The sequence below is a fragment of the Balaenoptera physalus genome, assembly GCF_965194825.1.
Source record: "Balaenoptera physalus genome assembly, chromosome: 17".
In the NCBI taxonomy this organism is placed as follows: Eukaryota; Metazoa; Chordata; class Mammalia; order Artiodactyla; family Balaenopteridae; genus Balaenoptera; species Balaenoptera physalus.
The window spans coordinates 52244448-52268241 of NC_138895.1; the positions used below are offsets into that span (position 1 = coordinate 52244448).

At 44.6% G+C, this 23794-nt stretch overlaps 1 protein-coding gene across 6 annotated transcripts in view; it reads left to right on the forward strand.

Annotated features, from left to right (window-relative positions):
* BAALC (BAALC binder of MAP3K1 and KLF4) overlaps positions 1-23794 on the forward strand; it is a 95340-nt gene that overhangs the window by 58308 nt on the left and 13238 nt on the right. For 4 of the 6 annotated variants that reach the window (XM_082434351.1, XM_082434352.1, XM_082434354.1 and 1 more), the window contains one exon: positions 22156-22322. The exons of 1 other annotated variant lie outside the window; for it this stretch is intronic. In XM_082434351.1, coding sequence (XP_082290477.1) covers positions 22156-22322 — 167 coding nt within the window. Of the gene's footprint in view, positions 1-967; positions 8082-22155; positions 22323-23794 lie in introns of those variants that run through there. One more of the 6 variants, XM_082434355.1, reaches the window with a different exon arrangement.

Sequence of the window (23794 nt, forward strand, 5' to 3'; positions counted from 1 at the left end):
TCCACCCCGGAAAGGATTTTTTGAGTTTCCATCTTCTCAGTGAAGTATGAGCCACCATGTGCTGATTTTTTTGGACAGCAACAACAGAGCCAGGGGTCAGTAGTGGCCTGAGTATGCCAGTCCCAGGACTGCATCTGTCTAAGTCCCTGCCTGACCTTGGGCTCATGAAGTTTTCCCACAGGGCTACCTACCTTCTGGTATGTTCCTGAGGTCTGATCCAGATACTTTGGGAAGCTTGGAGAAAAATCAGTTTTGCTATTGTTTTACAATGAAGAAAATCCCTAGAAGGGATTTTGATTTTTCTCAGGCTTCACATCCCTTGGTTCTATTATACCAAACTCAGCAGAACCTGTTTCAAAATCGAATCCATGCATTTGGGATGGAATCAGGTCACACAAGCAGGTTACTGACTTTACAGGTAACGTGGGCCAAACACTTCCATTGGAAGAGCCACCTCCTTCTGTAAATATCAAGAATGGTAATATGATTTATAGCAAAGCCAACTGCACCTACTCCTGGAACCTTGCAGGAACTTGTTGAGGGTGGGAAGCTTGAACCTGACTTCAAAGAAGAAAAAATTAAGCTTAAACCTGCTTTTAAAACTATCCAGGGTAAGATCAGAGACAGGAACTGGGGATATAAGAGCCAATTAGTGCATTTTAGAAATACAAAATCAAAGCAGCCCCACTGGAGTTTTTATTTCTGCTTCTGATAGAAATCTCATGGTATCTGTCTTATGTGACTGCTGCAGAGGGATTTGAGATCTCACCAACTACTTACACATTCACAGTGAGCTGTAGAAAATGGCTTGTGAAGCTTAATCCTGTCCATTCTGGCTGTGTCCTTTTGAAATTGTTACTGAAAACCTTTTCATCTAGACTGTGGTTACAGTTGATTATCCTAATTAATTTACTATTGTTTTCCTTTTCTGCCCCTTTCTTTCTAAATATTCAATTGCACTTGTCAGGTGTGTATTTCTGCAAAAGGCATCTTTCTGAAGTGGCATAATTAACAGTCGCAGCCTTCTGAGAGTGGTTTCCAATTTGGTGACTCCAGCTGGGAAGATAATCACCTTAAAAATGCATTCAGAGGGCTAAGGGAGTCTCCAGAAGGGGGCAGAGCCCCAAAGGCAAGGCTCTCCGTGTTGGACTCCCTGCCTCCAGGCTCAAGCCCTTCCAGCGGATCCTCCACACTGTTCTCAGGCTGCCATTGCCCACAGGACAAACTCCTTGACAAGGTGCCTATGACCACCCGTGCTCTGGCCTCTGCCTCTCTTTGGCCTATTTTTGTACTTTGCCACCAACAATACCTCTTGGACATCTTTCTTGCCTGCATCCTGAACATCTCCACCAAAGGGCAAGGACTGAGTCTCTCCCTCCTTCACTGCTGGGTCCCAGCCCTAGAGCAGAGTCTGGCACGTCGGAAAAGTGCAGTAAATATTCATGAACCGCTGGTCCATGACCTGTTTTCTCTGGCTCTGTGCATTTCTCTTCAGCACAACAAAGGCCCATAGCTGGCCACGCACCAAATGATCTGTCCTTCTAAAGAAGGTGAGGCCCAGTGAGGGCTTGTGGATACTGTGTTTTATCTTTTATCCCTGTCACATGTGTCACATATCAGCCCTCTGATAACATATAGTAAAGAGACCTTAATGTACCAGCCAGCTCTGTAATCTGGGGCTCCTGCATTAGCTCAACCTTCTGACCTCTTGATGGGCTTCCTGGGGCCCTGTAGTCTCTGGGTCCTACACCCTTTAGGAGTTGCTGTGCCCTGACTGGATCTGGGACAAAGTTGTAGAATTGGCACAGTTGATCTTTGATAATACTCTCTTCTCTCCATCTCTTTTCTCCATTTTCTTTCACCCACCTAGTACCCCCGCATCCCTTTATTCTTAAGAAAAGATCTGATATCAGCTCTTGTTGTGCCTGGGGGTGGGAAGCTGAGAAATCAACCCTGATTGTGTGCCAGGCCCAGAGCCAGGCTCACCTACCCTTTTTCCCTTTGATCACCAGTCTTTGATGCAGATATCATAATTCTCATCCTTTACCCAAGGAAACTGAGGCTTAGTGATGCTAAGTAGTGGGGCAATGACACAGACAGAAGATGGGAACAAGATGTCTTTGGAGTCACACAGATCTGAGTATTGAGTCTTGGTTCCGCCATTGGCAGGCTGTTTGTCTTTGAGCAAGTTTCGTGGCTTCTCCGAGGCAGTGTCCTAGTCTGTAAAATGGAAATAGTTATAGCAGAGAGTTTGATACTTGGTAGGCCAAAAAAGGAAAAAAAGGTGAACGTTATTATTAAGTCACTTTGGAAAGGTCACACAGCTTGTAAGGGGCAGAGCTGGGATTTGAACCCAGGCCTGCCTGGCTCCTATGCTGCCCCACTGTAGCACGCGCGTCCTGGACGTACAGCCAGCCGGCCACCAGTGACGTTTGCTGAATGACTATGAACTTAAGTCATTCAGCTCACAGGCACTTAGGGCCCCAAGAAGTTCAGTCTCAAAATGGAGGCAGATTCAGAGATATGGAATGAAGGGGAAAAAAGCAATTCAAGTCCTGCTCTATCTTACAAGAAAAGTATCACAAAAGAAGGAGTTTTTTATTTTTTTCAGCTTTGCCGAGGTATAATTGACAAATAGCACTGTAAGATATTAAAAGTGTACAACATGACTTGATATATGAGTACATTGTGAAAGAATTTCCCCCCATCGAATTAATTAACACATACCCATCACTTAAGTTCTACTCTCAGCAAATTTCAATTATACAATATAGTATTATCACCCACAGTCACCATGTTATACATTAGATCCTCAGAGCTTATTCATCTTATAGCTGAAAGTTTGTACCCTTTTATCAACCTCTCCCTATTTCCCCCATCCTCAGCCCCTGGTAACCACTTTTCTACTCTCTATTTCCATGAGTTTAACTTTTTGTTGTTATTGTTAAGATTCCACATATAAGTGATACCATGCAGTATTTGTCTTTCTCTGTCTGGCTTATTTCACTAAGCAAAATGCCCTCCAGGTTCATCCATGTTGTCACAAATGGCAGGATTTTGGAAGGAGTTTACTTTTTATGCACAACCAAACCTCTTTGAAATCCTCTGACTCAGACATTTTTTAGAAACCAGGCAGTGGCTCCCTTCTCCCTAAATCTCTCTCCTTCCTCTTTCTGTCCCTGACATGGCTTTTCTGCTTCTTGCTCCTTCTCCGCCTAGACCCTAATAAGTAAATCAACTTAATGTCTTCTTGTTCTTTGATTTCCTTTCTACCCATTAATTACCTGGATTCTTCAACTCAGAAGCAAGCCATGAGGTCATTCTAGCATGCAAGAGTCCTCTCTGCTTTTAAAAGATTGGGAGAGGTGGAGAGAGGTGAATTTAAGTTACCATGCTCTCTCTCCTGGAACTAAAATTTAAACCTTAGCACTAATCATAGTATAAAAGATACTGTCCCCTGGGTAAGGAATTTCAAGCATCGGTGGAAAAGAGGGAGCACTTTGGAGGCTGGGGGATTCTTCTTCTTCGGTACAAAGCTGGCCCTGTAGACCTTCCTGCCTGGACTCAAAAGGCCCAGGGGTCAGGCCCTTGGCACCTTTCCCAGGCCCCACCATCAAAACTCCCCTTCCCAGCAGTGAGGCAGCCATCTGTAGAGAGGGGAAAGGAAAGGCCAGTGTGACTCACCTGTCGCCTGTACCGTCGCCAGCCCCCAGGCAGCATTGCCCAGTCTGCTCACCAGCCCTTCCTGTAGGTGGGTACAGGGTGACCTTACTGGGCTGAGGTTGTGGGAGAACTGCTTTTGCCAGAGGGCTGTGACATTCATGATAAGGGGAAGCCATGCCTCCTTCCTGCAGCACGAGCCCCCAAAGGGCAAATGGAATCTGGGGAGACCTACAGTACTGCCTTTGGGTTTGCACGCAGCCCCAAATCCTGGAAAGATGGCAGCCTTGGGAGCCCCTGGGAGTCACAGTAACCTGAAGAGGAGTGTGGGGTGAGTGGATGGCAGCATTTGACACGTCTCTCCTGGGGGCTGATTGTACTGTTTATGTGAGCTCTTTCCTCTACTCCCTGATACCTCCACAGTCATTGGAACTGCTGGCATGTTGCACGTTTGCACTTGCTTCCTTTGGAATTTCGGCTGTTCAGTACATCAAGGGAGAAAACACTGAACACACAGAGGTCTATATGGCAGCTTCTTCCTGAGTGATGATACCAGCTCTGGCAACCTGCTCAGTGGTTCGCCACTCTTCCAACAGACATTTCTCGAATGCCTAATACATGCCAGGCCTGGTCATGAACAAGATAGGCACGGTCCTTGGCTTCGTGGAGCAACCACACTAGTGGGGCAGGCAGGTCTGGAACAAAAAATTCCAACAGTGATGAATGCTTCAAAGACGTACAGGGTGCTTTGGGAGGGAAACAGGGAAACCCAAGTCAGTGTGAGGGAGGAGTCTGGGAAGGCCCCCCGAGGAAGTGACGCTCAGGTTGAGACGGAGAATCAGCCAGGCCGAGAGAAGAGCATTGTGAGTAGAAGGGAGAGCGTGTATAGGGGGTGAGGCATCTTTTGCATACAACAGGGCAGGAGCATAGCACACGTGAACCCGTGAAGCCCAAGGAGGCAGGAGAACTCACCAAGAGTCTTGTGGGCGTGTAGGGATTGGGGTCTTTCGCCTAAAGGCGGTGAGAAGTCAGTGGAGGGGTGGGCCGGGATTAGATTTGTGGTTCTAAAAGATTGTTCCGGCTGCCTGGTGAGGAGTGGATCCACAGGCCACCATCCCTTCTCCTCCTTGTTTGGCTGCTTCTCTCTGCCCTCTTGCTTGGATCACCAGATGCCTGCAACACCCTGGCTTTGTGAGCGTCCCTGGAATTATTTTCCATCCCCAAGAGAGTAGTCATGTTCCCACCTGGAATAGAGATTGTCCAAGGCCAACTGGCTGCATCCCTGAAACGGGAGGTGCTGAGTGTAGAAAATGAGTGTTAGGGAAGAGACGCTGAATTTTCCATGGGGGACCAGAGAGCTGTGCACCTGGCAGGAGGACAATATCAGGAGTCCAAATGGGTAGAAAATGCACAAAGGTGGTTTAATTAAATATACTCATCTCCTCGCTGTCTGTGCTTCAGTGTGACCTTGATTCTGCTGGCAAGTTAGTTGGATTCTGAAGTATTCCAAAGACCTGCTCCACCCTGGAGGAGTAAGACCTCTCTGAGCTGTGGATTATCTATAAAGCAACAAACAAACAGCCTTTCATTTATTTCGATGGCACCATATACCTCCTTGTTAGTGCCTAGCCCTGCAAAGGGAGAATATGATTCGTTGTAGATTTTTTTAAATGATGTGAGTAAACACAAATGCATGTGAAAGCAAAGGTTCTAGAGTCTGACTGACATTGGGTAGAAACCTGGTATTGACCTCAAGCAGGTTACTTAACCTGCTTGAACTTCAGTTTCCTCTTCTGGAAAAAAAAAGGAGGGGGGAGGTTCATAACACCTACTCTGAAGCTTGGTGTGATAGTGAAGTGGAGCTGGGAATCAAATTCCAGACCTATGCTCTTAGCTACCAGTTATTTCAGGAGTCTTTCCATCTTTATATCTTGAGCTCTGAGCATGGGGCTGGCACTTATTGGGAGCCCACAAATGTGAATTTTGTTTCATTTCTTCTATTACCCTTCATGCCAAAACCGCCCAGTCTTTCCTTTTAAACACTGCTCAAGAATCCTCTCTCCTGTGAGGACTAACCACATCTGAGCTCAGTCACATGAGTAATCCCCAGGTCCTTACCAACAACTATAATTTGCTCTATCCACATGTACTGTTAGGGTGCCTCAGTGAACTGTCTGACTGCCCCACAGAGAGTCAGACATCTCATCCCTTGATTTTATTTTATTTATTTATTTATTTAAATACATTTTTAAAAGTTATTTATTTGGTTGCGTCAGGTCTTAGTTGCGGCACGTGGGATCTTTGTTGCCGCGCGCCGGCTTTAGAGTGCGGGCTTAATTGCCCCGCAGCACGTGGGATCTTAGTTCCCCAACCAGGGATTGCACTTGCATCCCCTGCATTGGAAGGTGGATTCTTAACCACTGGACCACCAGGGAAGTCCCTCACCCCCTTGATTTTAAATTGGTTGAACTGCCTTTATAGAATAGGCTAATAGCGATGCAGTAATTCTTGTGTATCGTCCTTGTTCTTGGGCGTCGTTATATTTGATTACCATTTTTGATAGCATATTTGATGATTAAATGTAATCTAACAAGTAAAAATTAAATAGCCAAATATTCTGGGAGTTCCCTGGTGGCCTAGTGGTTAGGATTCGGTGCTTTCACTGCCGTGGCCCAGGTTCAGGCCCTGGTGGGGGAACTGAGATCCTGCAAGCCGAGCAGCACAGCCAATAAATAAACAAATAGCCAAATAGCCAAATATTCTGGGTGGGTCCAAAGCCATTACCAAGGAGAAAAGACAGAATATGACCTAGCTCTAGTTTTTTTAAAAATCATTTTTATTTCACGAGTAATATATTTAAAAAGTAGAACTGTAATAGATAAGTCCCCATAACCACCCTCTGATCTTGGTCTCCTGTCTTTTCCCTAGAGACAAACATTGTTATCAGTTTGTTGGGTGTATACACACCACACACACACATGCACATGCACACACACACACACACATACAGATAGATATATTTATACACATCTATATGTGTGTGTATCATTATGCAAAAAAATAACAATAATAACATAGTATGTAATATAGTGTTTTCTTTCCTATGCAAAAGCTGTCATTTGTACATATTTATCCTCTACTTGCTTTATTCCATTCATTATTATATACTGGACTTCTATCTACATAAATCTGTATACTTTTAAATTATTGTATACAATTCCACAGTATAGATAAAATGCAGTTAATTTAGTAATTATCCAACTGATAAATGGCTACGTTGATTCCATTTTTCACTGTTATGGGGGTGTAAAGAACATCCTTGACAGGCCTCTGGTAAGTGGTTTTCTACAGTAGATACTGACGACTGAAATTGCTGAGTCATGATGTGCACACATTTTACACTTGCGTAGATTCTACCAATTGTCCTCCAAAATATATAGTTCTGTTTGCCCTCCCACCAGTAATATATGAGAGAACTCATTCACCGACACCCTTTCAACATTTAATATTATCAGACTTCTTAACTTTTGCCACTCTGATGGGTAAGAAATGATACCTTGTTATTTAAAGTTTGCATGGCTCTGTTTTCCAGGAATTCTTAAATAAGCTGTTAAATTTCCAATTAGATTACAGAAGCAGGAAGGATCCAGGCAGGCAAGTCTTTTATATCCCCTAAGGACAGCCCAGTGCCGGTAGGCACAGGGGAGGCACTCAGAGATGCTAGAGGACTGATAGATTGCTTTGGATGATTTTACATGTTCAAGAATTAAAATTTCAATTCAATTGACCTAAATCTCCTAATTCTGATTGACCCAAATATACGTCTTACATCTAATAAGGCTTTATCACGAAATTTCTAATGTCCACCTAAGAGAACAATTTAGTACCAGCTACAGCTGGCCTGGAAAGAGCCTGCTGAAGAAGCTGGTTGTACTAAACTTAGAAAATGTCAAGGAGTTTAAAACAAAAAAACAGGAAGTCAGCTGCCACTTCCTTAAAGGGCTAACCACCCCAAAAGTGATTGAACCAAGGCAAAAAGAAAATTGCATTGGAAGACTTTTTCCCTGAGGACAAGTTTCACTGACTAAGCAAGAGTCTAGGGCAGGCCATGGAGACTCTCAAGGAGCCAGCCCCCTTTGGAGCAGTGTGAGGTGTAAGCCCCCCAGGTGTTTTTAAATCCCTGACTGATTAGATCTGCAGACTTTGTGGAAAGAAGCCAGGCCACAAGCAGGATGCCTGTCTGGACACATAAGGAAATGAGGTAAGAAAAAAAGATCAAAGTAAGCCTCCCCATTCAAGCTTACTTACCAAGAAATGGGATCACGAGGGGCAGGGCCGTGGCCAAGGACCGCCCCAGCCACTGGAGGAGCGTCCTTCTCCCACCCGACTCGTGGGACTTTCTTCTGAGGCATCGGTGCATCTCCCTGTAAGAAGGTGGGCTCCAGACTGGGCCACGTGGATGAGGAAGGCAGAGTCAGATACATGATGGATCTGATTATTGTCTTCTGAGTGTCCTCTGCCTTGCCTCGCCCTCCATCTCTCACAGAGAATTGTGTCAACACCAGTTCAAATTCTTGTCTTCCTTCTCCCATCAATGAGAATTCAGTCTTTCCCTCCATCCTCGGGATCCTCTCTGGTGTGGAACTCGGGGACTTAGAAGAGACCGGGAGAGGCAGGAGGAAAAGGCAGGTGGATGGGGGGAGGATTGAGCTGAGAGACTGTAGCCCTACTGAACTCTCAGTCGCAGGTATAAGCCCAGCACCCAGCATAGCGCCTGGCACATAGTAGGCACTGAATAAATATTTTTCAAATGTTGGGATAATTGAAAGACGGATGATAAAAGAATAAGTGATCTATGAAGAGGAAGAAGCAGATGAAGGAGGAATGAGCCTGAGTAGAAATGGTGTGATAGATAAGGGGGAAAATGGAACAGGCTTAGGGTATAATCTCATTTCTTAAAAACTATGTGTGTCAATGCAGTGAAAAATGTTTGAGGACATAGTAGGGAAAATGTCAACTAACAGCTATCACTGGTTGGTGGGATTATGAATAATTTTCATTTTCTTATATTTTTCTTACCAATATAGTCAAGTTTTCTACATGAAACATCTATTTCTTATATCAGCAAAATAGAAACATTATTTTATAAAAGGAAAAGCAAGGTGTTACAGGCTGAACTGTGTCCCCTCAAAATTGGGATATTGATGTAACAACCAGTACCCTCAGAATGTGATTAGATTTGGAGATAGACCCTTTAAAGAAGTAATTAAGGTAAAATTAGGTCATTTGGATGGGTCCTAATCCAGCATGACTGGTGTCCTTCTAAGAATAGGTGATTAGGATACAGATAGACAAAGGGATGACGCAGGGAGAAGACAGCCATCTACAAGCCGAGGAGAGAGATCTAAGAAGAAACCAGCCCTTAAAAAGGAACGAAATTGAGTTATTTGTAGTGAGGTGGATGCACCTAGTGTCTGTCATACAGAGTAAGTCAGAAAGAGAAAAACAAATACCATATGCTAACACATATATATGGAATCTGAAAAAAAAAAAAAAAAGGTTCTGAAGAACCTAGGGGCAGGACAGGATTAAAGACGCAGATGTAGAAAATGGACTTGAGGACGCGGGGAGGGGGAAGGGGAAGCTGGGATGAAGTGAGAGAGTGGCATGGACATATATACACTACCAAATGTAAAATAGATAGCTAGTGGGAAGCAGCCGCGTAGCACAGGGAGATCAGCTCCGTGCTTTGTGACCACCTAGAGGGGTGGGATAGGGAGGGTGGGAGGGAGACACAAGAGGGAGGAGATATGGGGATATATGTATATGTATAGCTGATTCACTTTGTTATAAAGCAGAAACTGACACAACATTGTGAAGCATACACTCCAATAAAGATGTTAAAAAAAAAAAAAAGAAGAAGAAACCAGCCTTGTTGACACCTTGATCTAGGACTTCTAGCCTCCAGAGCTGTGAGAAAATAAATTTCTGTTGTTTAAACCACCCAGCCTGTGGTACTTTGTTGTGAGCCCTAGCAAACTAATACACAAGGTAGACATTTTTAAAGTCTAAGATAATTATTCAATATACCTGTAACTTTTATAATATTGTACTTCAACTATACTTCAATTAAAAAAATATTTCTTCAATACAAACAAAAATAACCTGTAACCTTATAGCCACCAAAAAAAAAAAAAAAGAGAGAAGTATTCAAGGAAAGACAAAGAGGACAGGGAAGGACATCAGAGAAGTGTTTTGAGCAATTTGGGAGGAAGGCTTCAGAAAAGCCTAAGGTATTGTTATGGTCATAGCAGCATTGCCTACCTTAGAAACAATAAGATCTTTTTTTTTTTAACATCTTTATTGGAGTATAATTGCTTTACAATGGTGTGTTAGTTTCTGCTTTATAACACAGTGAAACAGCTATACATATACGGACCTAGAGTCTGTCATACAGAGTGAAGTAAGTCAGAAGAGAAAAGCAATAAGATCTTTGATGGGAGGGAGAACTGAGTTTTCATTACAGAGTCGAGACCGCACGGTAATTAACGCAGAGATATGGCCCGCACCCACCCTGGAGAATCTGCTCTGTAACGATCTCAGAGCAGGAGTGGAAGCCGCAAGGAAGGGAGGTGCCACTGAGGGGATCAAAGAGAGAGGGAAGGGTAAGACTGACAGGTTGTAAGGGCATCAGTAGGGAGAAGAAAAGTGAGGTTTTGAGTTTTCCTTTTGGGCTGCCTCCCAGTTCACTAGCTTGTTTGCTGTCTCCTGGGTGTCTCTTTGGGGAGAGAAGTCAGGCCTGATTTCACCAAGGACAGATGGGACTTTCCTTCCTTCTCGTGGTCCTTTCCGTTCCAGCTGTTGCTCTCAGCAGGCATCTTTCTTGCACGCTGCTGGGTACCACGGTGGCGGAGCCATTTCCACCACCAAGCCCCACGGCCAAGGGCAGATGTGACAGGCTGGTGATTCATCTCCAGTGCCCTCCCAGTCAGGACCCATGACCTTTGGGGACTGTGAGGCTAGTGCTGCAGGTGTCCATATAGACTTGAAATCCACTGGTCAATCCCTCTCCCTGACTATTGCTGTTCAAATCCAAATGTGCTTCATTCTCTCTAGACAGTATAACATTCCAAAATGTGTTGCTCACCATTTTTTAAATTACAGCTTCATTGAGCTATAATTCACATACCATACAATTGACCTATTTCAAGTGTACAATTAAACGGTTTTTTGTATAGTCTCAGAGCTCTGAAACCATCCCCACAATTTTAGCACATTTTTATCACCTTAAAAAGAAATCCTGTGTCTATTAACAGTCGTTCCTCATCCCCACCACCCAACCACCCCAGCTCCAGGCAACCACTAATATACATTTCTGTCTGTAGATTTGCCTCTTTCTGAACGTTTCATGTAAATGGAATCATACCATATGTGGCCTTCTGTAACTGGCTTCTTTCACTTAGCATAATGTTTTCAAGGTTTCCCAATGTTGCAGCATGTATCAATATTTCATTTTGTTTGCTGCCAAATAATAGTCTACTGTAGGTATATACCTATTTTATTTATCCATCCATCAATTGGTGGATATTTAGGGTATTTCAACTTTTTGGCTGTTATGAATAATGCTGCTATGAACATTCATGTGCACGTCTTTGTGTGGACGTAGGTTTTCATTTCTCTTGGGTATATACTTAGGAGTGGAATTTCTGGGTCGTATGGTATCTATGTCTAATCCTTGAAGGATCTGCCAGGCTGATTTCTAAAGTGGCTGCACCATTTTACATTCCCACCAGCAGTGTATGAGGGTTCCAAATCCTCCACGTCTTTGTGAACACTTATTATCTGTCTCTTTTGTAGCCATTCCAGTGGTTGTGAAGTGATATGTCATTGTGATTTTGATTTGTATCTTTGTGATAGCTAGTGCTGTTGAACATATTTTCATGTGCTTATTAACTATTTGCATATCTTTTTTGGAGAAATGTCTATTCACTTCCTTTGCCTATGTTTTAATTGGGTTATTTGTCTTTTTATTGTTGAGTTGTATGAGTTTTGGGGAGTAAGAATCCCTTACCAGATACATAATTTCAAAGATTGTTCTCCTGTTCTGTGAATTGTCGTCTCACTTTACTCATGGTGTCCTCTGAAGTACAAAAGTTTAAAATTTTGATGATCTGCAATTTATCTACTTTTTGTTCTTGTTGCTTATGCTTTTGGGGTCATTTTTAAGCAACCATTGCCTAATCCAAGGCCATGAAAATTTATGCCTATGTTTTCTTTTAAGTGTTTAATAGTTTAAGCAATTACATTTAGATCTTTGATCCACTTTGGGTTAACTTTTGTATATATTGCGAGGTGGGGTTCCAATTTCAATCTTTTGCGTGTAGATATTCAGTTATCCTACACACTGGAAAAAAACAGTTCTTTCCCCATTGAATTGCTTTGGCACCCTTGCCCAAAATCGATTGACAGTAAATGTAAGGGTTGCTCACCATTTTTAAGGATTTTCTTATACTAGCCATACAAAAAGTTTTGTATAAGCCTCTTACACATTGTATATGTTTAAAAATTACCCATCAGACTGAAGAAATGACAGACACCTTCCTGTTCTAGTTCATTTTGAAAAATGAGGAAACAGATTCTCAGTAAGTGGCTGGGTAGTTGCAGTTTATTTAATTTGTAACTCAGTTCACACAGAATTACCATCACCTATGTGTTCCGAGCCTGAGCCCAGATAGTGTTTGATGAGCCAGAATTTTATCTGATGTGACTTTAGGAGATTCTTCCCAAACAGACTGCTAATGACTGATACTTTGGATTTTGATCATTGAGGGAATGACCTGCAGGTGGTTTCAGTGACTTTGAAATCTGTGATCACCTTCACTGAGGGCTAAGGAGGAATTGCCCCTTGTCCTGCTCCCCACATGGCTTCTGGCTATCATCTTTTATCTTCTATGCTCTGCCCCTCTCCCAGCTCCATTTCCAAAATAGCAAGAAACCGGCAAGAAGTCCTTGGCTGCAATTTATCATCAAGCTTTGGACACAGCTGTTTCCCATCTTTTGGCAAAGTCAGTGATTTGGCTTGTCTTACGGGTGGAATGAACATTTTGTGAAGGGTGTCCAAAAAAGACATACCCTAGGGGCACACAAATGTCCCTCAATTTACTACCACTGTGGAAAGAAATAGAGATGGACATTTTTCAGGCAAACTTCAAAACCAGTAGGAGTGTTGATCTCTATGTCAGGAGCCTAAAAGTGAAGTCTTTAGAATTCCCTGCTTCAGAATCACTGGAGGTGAAGAAGGATGGAAAGAACTTCTTAAAATGCATGTTGTTCCTGGGCCCCTACTGAATCAGGAGTTCTGGGGATTAGATGTAAGGATCTGTATTTTAAAAGACACTTCAGGTGGCTCTCATGCACACTAAAATTTGAGAACTGCCTGCTTGGGAGTTTTTCCTCAAAGGAAATGTGAATACTTACTAAGACCACAAACTTCGGAAATATACGTAACCTGAGTTAAACTTCAGTTTTTCTCTCCTATAAAATAAGGGTCATTCCTCCACGCACTCGGCATGAGAGGGGTGGTGTGGAGTAGAGATGCAGATGGAGATCGGGGTCTAGTACAATGCAACTTTCACAACAATGTCCCCCCCAGTCTGGGGCACTTGGCACCCAGTAGGGTTGCCAGATAAAATTCAGGACACCCAATTAAACTTGAATTTCAGAAAAGCAACAACAATGTTTTAGTGTTAAGTGTGGCAGCAATGCTGAGGTGAGTTTCCAGGGTCCAGGGGTTGGTGGGACAAGCTCCATAGAAGGATTTGGGACATTGTTCCTTGATTGATAGCCTCTGTGTCTCAACCTCTAGCCCTTCCAGATGTTCTTTGAGCACCTCAGATCATTTAAATGAGCCACTTTTCTACTTTAATTCACCGGCGTCCATTTTTGTTGCTTGCAGCTATGCACTCTGACTGATACAGCATCTGTACCTCCCTACTCAGCAACTTACCATCTGTCCTCTCTTCCCACCACTCCTGTGAGCTCTCCTTGAAGTCCTCAGGAACCTCCTAATGACACAACCTCCCTGGATTTTCTTGGTTCTCTACCCTTTTCTGGTGGAGGAGTGTATAGAGGACACGGTGCACTGGTGGAAACCCTGCCGGGAGGGAGCTAGGAAAATAAAGACCTGACCTCAGAATGCTGCTGAAAAACCTCCACCTCAGTAGCTAGTGATGCCCATTGGCAAACCCAACTAGAAGCCAGTGGGCGAGGGAGCCTGTTAATATGGTGCTTTCAAGTCAGTGTTCTGGGACCTGGAGCAGGGTGAAGAGGAGGGGAGAGTGAGTGGGGAGGGCCAGACAGAACGTATCCAGCACGCAGGGTATATATGCTGTCTTAGGTTTGGTTCTCTAGAAGCAGAGCCCGACATGGGCGTTTTATGCAAGTGACTCCTGGAGATGCTCCTTGGAGGAGAACCGTGTGAGGGAGGGAACAAGGGAAGCAGGATGGGCCAGGGGCGGGAGCTGGGCAAAGATGCAGTTTCAGGATCAGTCTAGCCCCGGCCTGATCCCCTGAGTTACTCTGGAGAAAAGTTGCTTTGTAGAAGTTGTCCTGCTCAGGGGCAAGGGGGCTGGGCTGTCGTACACACACCTCTCCCCCACCTATCCCACCCACACACTTTTAGACACTTATCGGCCATGGGCTGTACCTGACATAATCAGCCAAGCCTCTGCCCATGAGGGGGCCTCCTTTGGCCAAGGACAAGCCTTAGGAGAAGAGGGCAGGCCTGAGCTATCAGCCACCAGCATCCACCACAGCTGGGGGATGCGTGCAGGGGTCGGGTAAGTGAACCTTGGCGGGGGCACCAATAGCATCTGTCAGAAGGACATCACCTCCTTGTTATCTCTGCATGATGAGGTAAAACTTATTTTTCCTTTGTGCGCTTTTATAGTTTATAGGTTTTCTAATATTGAGTTTATTATTTTGGGAACTAGAAAATACATGTCAAATTAAATCCATGCAGCCCACCCAGCTGAGCCTAGCCAACCTACAGAATCATGAGAGATAATAAACTGGTTGTTATTTAAAAAAAAAAAAAAATCCATGCAGCAAAACCACCTGATTTATTGCAGGCAGAAGTAACAGTAAATGACCCCATATTCCTGACCCCCTGCAGTGAACTCTTGACCACACTGAGCAGATGATCCTGCTCGCTGGCAGTGCCAGCCCCCAAGCCTGGCCCTGTCTCCCTGCTTATGGTCAGAGCTTTCCTGCTTGTGTATCAGCCTCAGTGGGCCAGTCTTTTAGCACTTCACAGGGCCTGATTGTGTGACTCATAAATCACGAATGTAACTAATATGGCTAATGGAGCGAGATGCCATGAGGAGACAAGGCAGCTGGTGTTGGACCATAAGTAATAATAAGTACAATGTATGTGCCAAACACGTTAGAACCTTAATATATATTGTCTTGTTTACACCTTACAACAGCCCATGAAGTAGGAATTGTTCTTCCCATTTAATCAATGAGGAAGTCCCCAGATTGGGGATTAAGAAACCAGAGTTCTTTATTTGCCAAGCAGAAATAGAGACACAGGCGTAGAGAACAAATATATGGATACCAAGGAGGGAAGGGAGGGTGGGATGAATTGGGAGATGGGGATTGACATATATACACTACTATGTATAAAATAGGTAACTAATGAGAACCTACTGTACAGCACAGGGAACTCTACTCAGTGCTCTGTGGTGACCTAAATGGGAAGGAAATCCAAAAAAGAGGGGATATATGTATACGTATAGCTGATTCACTTTGCTGTACAGCAGAAACTAACACAGCATTGTAAAACAACTATACTCCCGTAAAAATTAATATTAAAAAAAAAAGGAAACAGAGTTCTAACTTTTGTTCAGTTACCAATGAAAACTGAAAACCCTAGACCAAATGAGTGACTTTCCAGCGGTGTTTCTAGAAGCCCTGAGGCTCAGTAGAGATGCCCAGGGACTAACTGGGCTGCTTAGAGGGAAGGACTGCCTATTTGTACTTCAGCCACGGCAACTCTGCCTTGATCTCTTTTAAGTGTTGTCAGGACTGGCTTCATGGGTGTGCAACCAGTGCAGCCCCACAGGGCCTGCCGGGCTCAGAAGGGGCCTGTGCTTAGGATTTAATGCTCTGCAGTCGCCATCTTGAAATTCTTAATAATTTTGTCTTTGAATTTGTGTCTTGTATGTGAAATACTATGGAACAATGGCACGTGTGCCAGGGGCTTGGAGCTCTAAATCATGCCTGGTCCCACTTCCTGTTGCCTCTCTGCTTCCCTCGATGTGTTCTCCACTGTCTGCTCTTGGCCCCTGGCGCCCTCAGCCTCCCCTGCCTGCCTTGCCACCTTCCTCCTGGGTCAACAACTGGGTTACCTTGTGGGGGAAGGGAGCTGTGTTCCATGTCCTCTAACCCCCTTAGGGGCCTGACCATGGGCAAGGGGAGCACTGGGGTCAGGTTTGCATCTTGAAGTGTCTTAGGGTGGGACAGAGTGGGGGTCATCTGGACGCAAGCTGGAAGCACCGTGGTGCATTCAGTGGATGGCTCGGTAGGGCCTCTTACCTGCCCTCAACCCAGGTACCAAGTTATGACCCACAGAGAAAATGGTAACATCCATATGGCCCCTTGCGGTAAACAGTCAAGGCAGTACTGGCCAATGTTGAATCCCACTCAGCAGCCTCAAGGGCAGGAAGCACCCTACACTTAGGTAAGCAAGGTATCTGCTTTGGTCTTGTGCTTTAGAGACCCCCCCTTTCTGCCCACCGCCCCCAGGCTCCACCCTTCCATACAGAGCAAGTTATCCAGGGGCCAAGGGATCATACCTACCAAAGCCTCCATCCCTCCTTCAGGACCAGTTGCCTTTTTTCCCCCAGTCCATCACAGACAAATATGTGATCCTATGTGCGTGATTAATACACAGCTCACAGCACTTGTGACTCACCATGTGAGTTTGACAGCACTGGTACTGGTCTTATACCCTCTTCGATCAGACAAGTTCAATCTTGGGTGTTCCAGCAATGTTAGATTGCCATAGATATTTCCAAATGCTTGTGTTCAGTTTTTATACTTATCCCACAGCAGACCAGTAACAACAGTTTGCCTGGACCACAATGAGAAGCTCTATTTTATTTCTATTTATCTATCTATCTATCTATCTATCTATCTATCTATCTGTCTATCTATCTATCTATCTATCTATCTATCTATGCATGCCATGCTGCACGGCTTGCGGGGTCTTAGTTCCCAGAGCAGGGACTGAACCCAGGCCCACAGCAGTGAAAGCGCTGAGTCGTTACCACTGGACCACTAGGGAAGTCCCAAAGCTCTGTTTTAGACTCTTCTGTGGGTGCCAGGACCCTGGAATTACCAGCCCAAATCACACCAGACCTGCTTCCAGGGTCTTCATGGGCCTCTTCACCCGATTCATTCTCCGGGTTTGCACTCCCCTAGGCCAAGGGACAGCTGTTTGCAGGAGCAGTGGGGATGGAGATTGAGTATGTGTGCTGGGGTGTCTATACACATGCATTTGAGGCACTGTTGATACAGGATGGTGGGAGGATGGGAAGAGAAGGGGGGCAGGCTGCCAGCTGGTGGAGGAAGAGGGGCACAAAGATTTGGGGCGAGCCCAACTGAAGGAATCCATTTCTCTGCACATCTGGAACTTAATCACAGTGCATGCCAGTCAGGAAACTTTGGACCAGGCATCTTCTACTGTGACTTACAATGCTTTGAATTCTGATTTCTCTCCCATGGCCATGGTCGAGAGCCTGCACTTTGCAGAGCAGGTGGGTGACATGTGGACATGTGTGTCCTTTGGATCATTACCCCCTCCGCTGCGTTGGGACTGCAGCCTCATCAGTTCTGCTCCTCCCTCCCTTAGTATATCAGACGCACTGTGCCTGCCTCATGGCAAATAATTTCTCAACACTCTGGGAAAGGATTTTGTTTGTTTTCCTTAAGTTTGATTGAAAGCAAACCTAGGCTAACACCCCAAAAGTAAGATAGGCAAATGACTTGACAATTAAAAAACACATACATGCAATTAGCCAATAGGCACATAAATAGTATCTCTAGTAAATCAAGAAGTATAAACCAAAGCAATGAGATAATTTATTTTGCCTCTTAAGTTGGCAAAGATAAGAAGCAAGAAAATGTTCAGTGTTTGTGAGGGTTTGGGGAACATTGCCATTTCATATACTGTTAGCAGAAGGGCAATAGGGTGATTGGAGAAAGACTTATAGAGATAAATCTGGCAATGAATTGCAAAAGACTTTAAAATGTGTATATCTTTTGAAATCTTGAAGACATTGTTGCATAGTTTCCTTACATCTGTTAGTTGCTGATGAAAAGCCTGATGTCAATCTCATTCTTGATTTTTTTCCCTCTTCTGAAACTTTTCTTGTTATCAGTGACATTCTGAAATTTCACTAAGATCTGTCTGGGTTGTGTTTTTCTTTTTATTTGTCCTGGCAAGTGCTTGGTAGGCTATTTCATATATAATTTTTTAAATTTTATTGAAGTATAGTTGATTTACAATGTTGTGTTAATTTCTGCTGTACAGCAAAATGACTCAATTATACATATATATTCTTTTTCATATTCTTTTCCATTATGATTGATCACAGGATGTTGAGTATAGTTCCCTGTGCTATAGAGTAGGACCTTGTTGTTTATCCATTCTATATATACTAGTTTGCATCTGCTAATCCCAAACTCCCAATCCTTTCTTCCCCCACCTCTCCTCCCCCTTGGCAATCACACGACTGTTCTCTATGTCTGTGAGTCGGTTTCTGTTTCATAGATATGTTCATTTGTGGGGTATTTTAGATTCCACATATAAGTGATATCGTATGATATTTGTCTTTCTCTTTCTGACTTCACTAAGTATGATAATCTCTAGGTCCATCCATGTTGCCATTATTTCATTCTTTTTTATGGCTGAGTGACATCCCACTGTGTATATATATATGTCACATCTTCTTTATTCATCTGTCGATGGACATTTAGGTTGTTTCCATGTCTTGGCTATTATAAATAGTGCCGCTGTGAACATAAGAGTGCATGTATCTTTTTGAATTATAGTTTTGTCTGGGTATATGCCCAAGATTGGGATTGCTGGATCACATGGCAACTCTATTTTTAGTTTTTTGAGGAACCGCCATACTATTTTTCATAATGGCCTCACCAGTTTACATTCCCTTGGTAGGCTATTTCAATTTGGGCTTTCATGTCTTTCTTCAGTTCTGAGAAATACTTAGTATTATTTCTGTGAGTATTGCTTCTGCTCAGTTTTATTCTGCTCCTTCTTTCTGGAACTCCTCTTAGATTAAGGTTGTAATTTCTGGATTTCTATTCTGTGTTTCCTAATGTGTTTTTTTTTTTTTTTTTTTTTTTTTTTTTTATTTTTAAATTTATTTATTTATGGCTGTGTTGGGTCTTCATTTCTGTGCGAGGGCTTTCTCTAGTTGTGGCAAGTGGGGGCCACTCTTCATCGCGGTGCGCAGGCCTTTCACTGTCGTGGCCTCTCTTATTGCGGAGCACAGGCTCCAGATGCGCAGGCTCAGTAGTTGTGGCTCACGGGCCTAGTTGCTCCGCGGCATGTGGGATCTTCCCAGACCAGGGCTCAAACCCGTGTCTCCTGCATTAGCAGGCAGATTCTCAACCACTGCGCCACCAGGGAAGCCCCTAATGTGTTTTTCATACGTTCACTTACCCCTTCCAGGAGAATTCCTTGGCTTGCTCTTCCACTTCACCAAATTGCTCTTTAACTGTGTCTATCCTGCTATTCAGCTTCTCTATTGAGTTTTTAAAATTCATTTCAACAGTTAAAACTATTATTTCAGGGACTTCCCTGGTGGCGCAGTGGTTAAGAATCCGCCTGCCGATGCAGGGGACACGGGTTCGATCCCTGGTCCGGGAAGATCCCACATGCCACGGAGCAACTAAGCCCGTGCGCCACAACTACTGAGCCTGTGCTCTAGAGCCCGCGAGCCACAACTGCTGAAGCCTGCGCACCTAGAGCCTGTGTTCTGCAACAAGAGAAGCCACCGCAATGAGAAGCCCGTGCACCACAACAAAGAGTAGCCCCCGCTCCCCTCAACTAGAGAAAGCCCACGCACAGCAATGAAGACCCAACGCAGCCAAAAATAAATAAACAAATAAATTTTAAAAAAAACGAAATTATTATTCCAAATATTTCTAATTGAACCTTTTTGGTCACTCTTGTCCTCATATTATCTTCCCTTATTTTTCTGAGCAGATTAAATACACTTACTTAAAATTCTGTGTTACATCCTGTATTAATTCCATTTCCTTTGAGGTCTCCATTATAGAGTTTGTTGTCTCTCTTTTTTGGTGTTGACCTTCTCCAACTGTTTGTATATTCTTATTTTTGTACTAATTTCTGTCACTGAAATTTCCTGTTAGAACATCAGCTGCATCTATTTAAGAAGCCAGCTTGGAAGGCAAGGATGGAAACAACTATTGGCTTACTCTACTGGTACTGTTTTCAGAAAGCCAACCTTCTTGGCATGCCTTTTCTTTCTCTCAGGTGTCACTAGTCCCTGAGAGCACTGCCCTTCTCTCTGAGCCAAGGCCCTCTCTGTGCTGTTTCTACTCACTATACTTCTGACACCAAATGTGTGGGGTTTTTATCCCCCAAATCAACCAATTCTCCAACTCTCCAGACACCAACTTGGTGTCCTACTACTCAATTCAATTCTGACACTAACTACCTGGGGTTAGCACAGACCCACAGGTTAAGGGCCCAGTCCCCCAAGACTGCCTCTCCCCCACTTCAGACACCAGTTGCAAGTCCCAGGCTGCCACCTGGACTTCTGCCCAGCTGGCTATAAATCAGGGTTCTCATACCCCCTCCTCAGGTTCAGTAATATGCTAGAATGACTCACAGAACTCAGGAACACTTTACTTATGTATACCAGATTATTGTAAAAGATATTATAAATGATACAAATGAACAGCCAGATAAAGAGGTACGTAGAACTCCAAAAGAGTTCCAAGTGCAGGAGCTTCTGACAAGCTTCTGATGCTGTGGACTTGGCGTGTGCCACCCTCCCAGCACATATGTGCTTTCACCAACCTGGAAGCTCCCCCAGACGTTGTCACTTAGGGATTTTTATGGAGGTTTCATCATGAGGCATCATCAATTACTAACTCAGTCTCCAGCCCCTCTCCCCTCCCCAGAGGTTGGAAGGTGGGGCTGAAAGTTCCAAGCTCCTAATCAAGGTTAGGTCTTCCTGGCAACCAGCCCCCCTCTGAAGCTATCTAGGGGGCCACCAGGAGTTGCCTTGTTATAACAAATAGTGCCCTCTCTGTCCTATCACTCATGAAATTCCAAGGAATTTGGGAGCTCTGTGTCATGAAGTGCGAGCAAATACCAAATGTTGTAACAAAAGGTGCTGCTGTCATCCCTATTACTCAGGAAATGGCAAGAGATTTAGGAACTCTATGCCAGGAACTGGGGACAAAGACCAAATATATATTTCTTTTCATATCACAATGTCCTACCCTCACAGACTGCTCCGTCATTGCTGACTGGCCTCAGCTGGTGGAGGAGTAGAATGACTGACCTACCTGGCTGCCCTTGGCCTCCCTGCGGCCATGACAGAGCCTCTCCTGGCTTCTCGTCTCCCGCTTGGCACTTGCCCTCATGCTCCCTGGGCCGCCTTTTATCTTTTCAGTCAGATACTCATTATCCATGAATTTCTCTCTGTAGTCCTCCTCTTGCTTTTCTCTTTTTTTTTTGGCCATGCCACGTGGCTTGTGGGATCTCAGTTCCTTGACCAGACCAGGGGTTGAACCTGTGCCCTTGGCATTGTAAGTGCAGAGAGTTAACCACTGGACTGCCAGGGAATTCCCTCCTCTTGCTTTTCAATGAGGCTATATTTAAACTTCATTCTATCATTTCTTGGCATTTCATGGAAGGAACACATGCTCAGTCCAATACCTTGAGGTGGAATTATGTAAAAAACGAAATATAACCTTCAAACCAGTAACCCACTTCTAGGAATTTATCCTAAGGAAGTAATTAAGAGTAAAGCTTTAACCCCAAGGAGTTTCATCACAGTAACATTTGATATGAAAAAGTGAAAACAAATATCCAATTAGAGGGGTTTAGTTAAATGGTGACACATCCATACAATGACAGAGTAAGTATGTGAAAAATAATATGGCAGGATATTTAAGGGTATGCAAAAATATCATTGATGTATTATTAAACAAAAATTTCAGGTTACAAAATTATTTTACAGTCTCATTTTTGTAAAAAAAAAAAAATAACCACACATGTTCTTATAGAAAATGGTAGCTCTGCATGGTGGGATTTCTGCTTGACTTTTTTTTCTTCTTTTTGGCTGTCTTTTTCTTCCACACTCATGGAGATTGTTTTCAGTAACTGCTATGTGCAAGACTCTAGTCGCATCCTCTGCTTCCCTCCCCCAGGTGGGCTGGAAGATGGCGTGCCCTCCAACAGTGTGCCCCGATCGACAGCCCCAAGTGGAATATCCAACCCAGAGAAGAAGATGAGCTGTGGGACCCAGTGCCCAAATCCCCAGGGCCTCAGCTCAGGCCCCCTGACCCAGAAACAGAATGGCTTCCGGACCACAGAGGTAGGTCGCAGCCACAGAACAGACTTGGGACGGGAGGCAGGGGGAGAAGGTTGCTTCAGGGCAGAGCCAAGCTGAGACAGCACCCAGGGAAGGAGCGGTGACAGCGCACCTTGCCAAAGGAAATTCTCCACCCACCCGTGTGAAAATTGTTGCAAAGAAAATAGCAAGGCTCCACCCCCCACCCCCTGCCTTGAGGGTTGCTGTGTTTCGTTGAATCAGCGGAAATGGGTCCTTGATATTTGCGCTCTAAAGGAAGTGTGTGTTTGTTTAAATACAGCTTTGTTCAAGGACCTCCTTTGCTGTCGCAGCTCTCAGCATCTTGATAGTGAGGTCTGTACTGGCTACGGGAACTAGTCTCAGGCCAGGCAGTCGACCATCTTAGGGGCTGGCAGGGAAGAAGACCAGCGTGGTAGGAGACAAGCCTGGTGTTCTACCTCACCCCCTCCAACCAGGTGGGCAGTGGGAGGGTCTGCAAGGGGCGTTCTTGTTGCAGAATGTGGTGACAGCATCACCCCACACTGTTGCTGTAGGAGATGAGGGAGGGCTACGGAGTCCCTGGACCTAGCTGGCATTCTGTCTGATTCTTTCTTTTCTCTCAGAGCTGTTGTTGGGAAGTGTTCCTCCTGCTGCCCCTGACCACTCCTTAGCAGACCAGCGCAGCGGTCTGCCGTCTCCTCCTCTCCTCACTCCGTTCCTCCCTCTCGCTTCCTCATCTTCCCCATCCCCTCTAGTTCCCACCTTCAAAGTCCACTACTTACTCAATACTCCAAATCCATTTTTCCCCTCTCCCCTGTCAAAACGTACTGGTCCTGTCCCTCAGGCCAGCGCCATCTGTTTTCTGAGGATCCAACCGGGTTATCTAATGATGGAATTCTTGCCCACATCAGTGAGTTCCCTTTCCAAGCTTTGGTCAGAAAACCTGTTGCAAATTCAATTAACTAAGTAGCTTTGCAGGAATCACTCAGTCTCCCAGAGTCTCAGGTTCTTTATCCACACAGTGGAAATAGTACCAAGATGAGAGAACAGGTGGGCCTGTTCTTTGTGAACTGAGAGGTGCTGTGAGAAGGCAGTAAGGCACCCAGCACCACAGGCCAATTAAAGGAAACACTGATGGTGGCTCTTCAGACATGTAGAAGGTCATGGGTGGGGGGGTAGATCCGAGGGCAGCAGTGGCCTTCCTGGTGTCCTGTATTGCCTGCTTTGTCTGTGCATAAGCTGGCCTTCTAGAGGCCCAAGCATCATTGCCATCTCCCAAGGCAGTCTGTGCCCCACAGAACTATGCTCAGAAGCTTGGTCATTGCTCTAGGGCAGGCCCTGACTTTTGTACCCTAACCTCCTCCCCACACTGTGCCCTCACCTTTTGAGCCAAGATGTTCTATGAATGGGAGGAAGTGGCTTTGCCTGGCACGTGCTTGCTTTCCAACCTCACTTCCATCACTCTAAAGTTGTGTTCTGCAATTTACAAAGCGCTT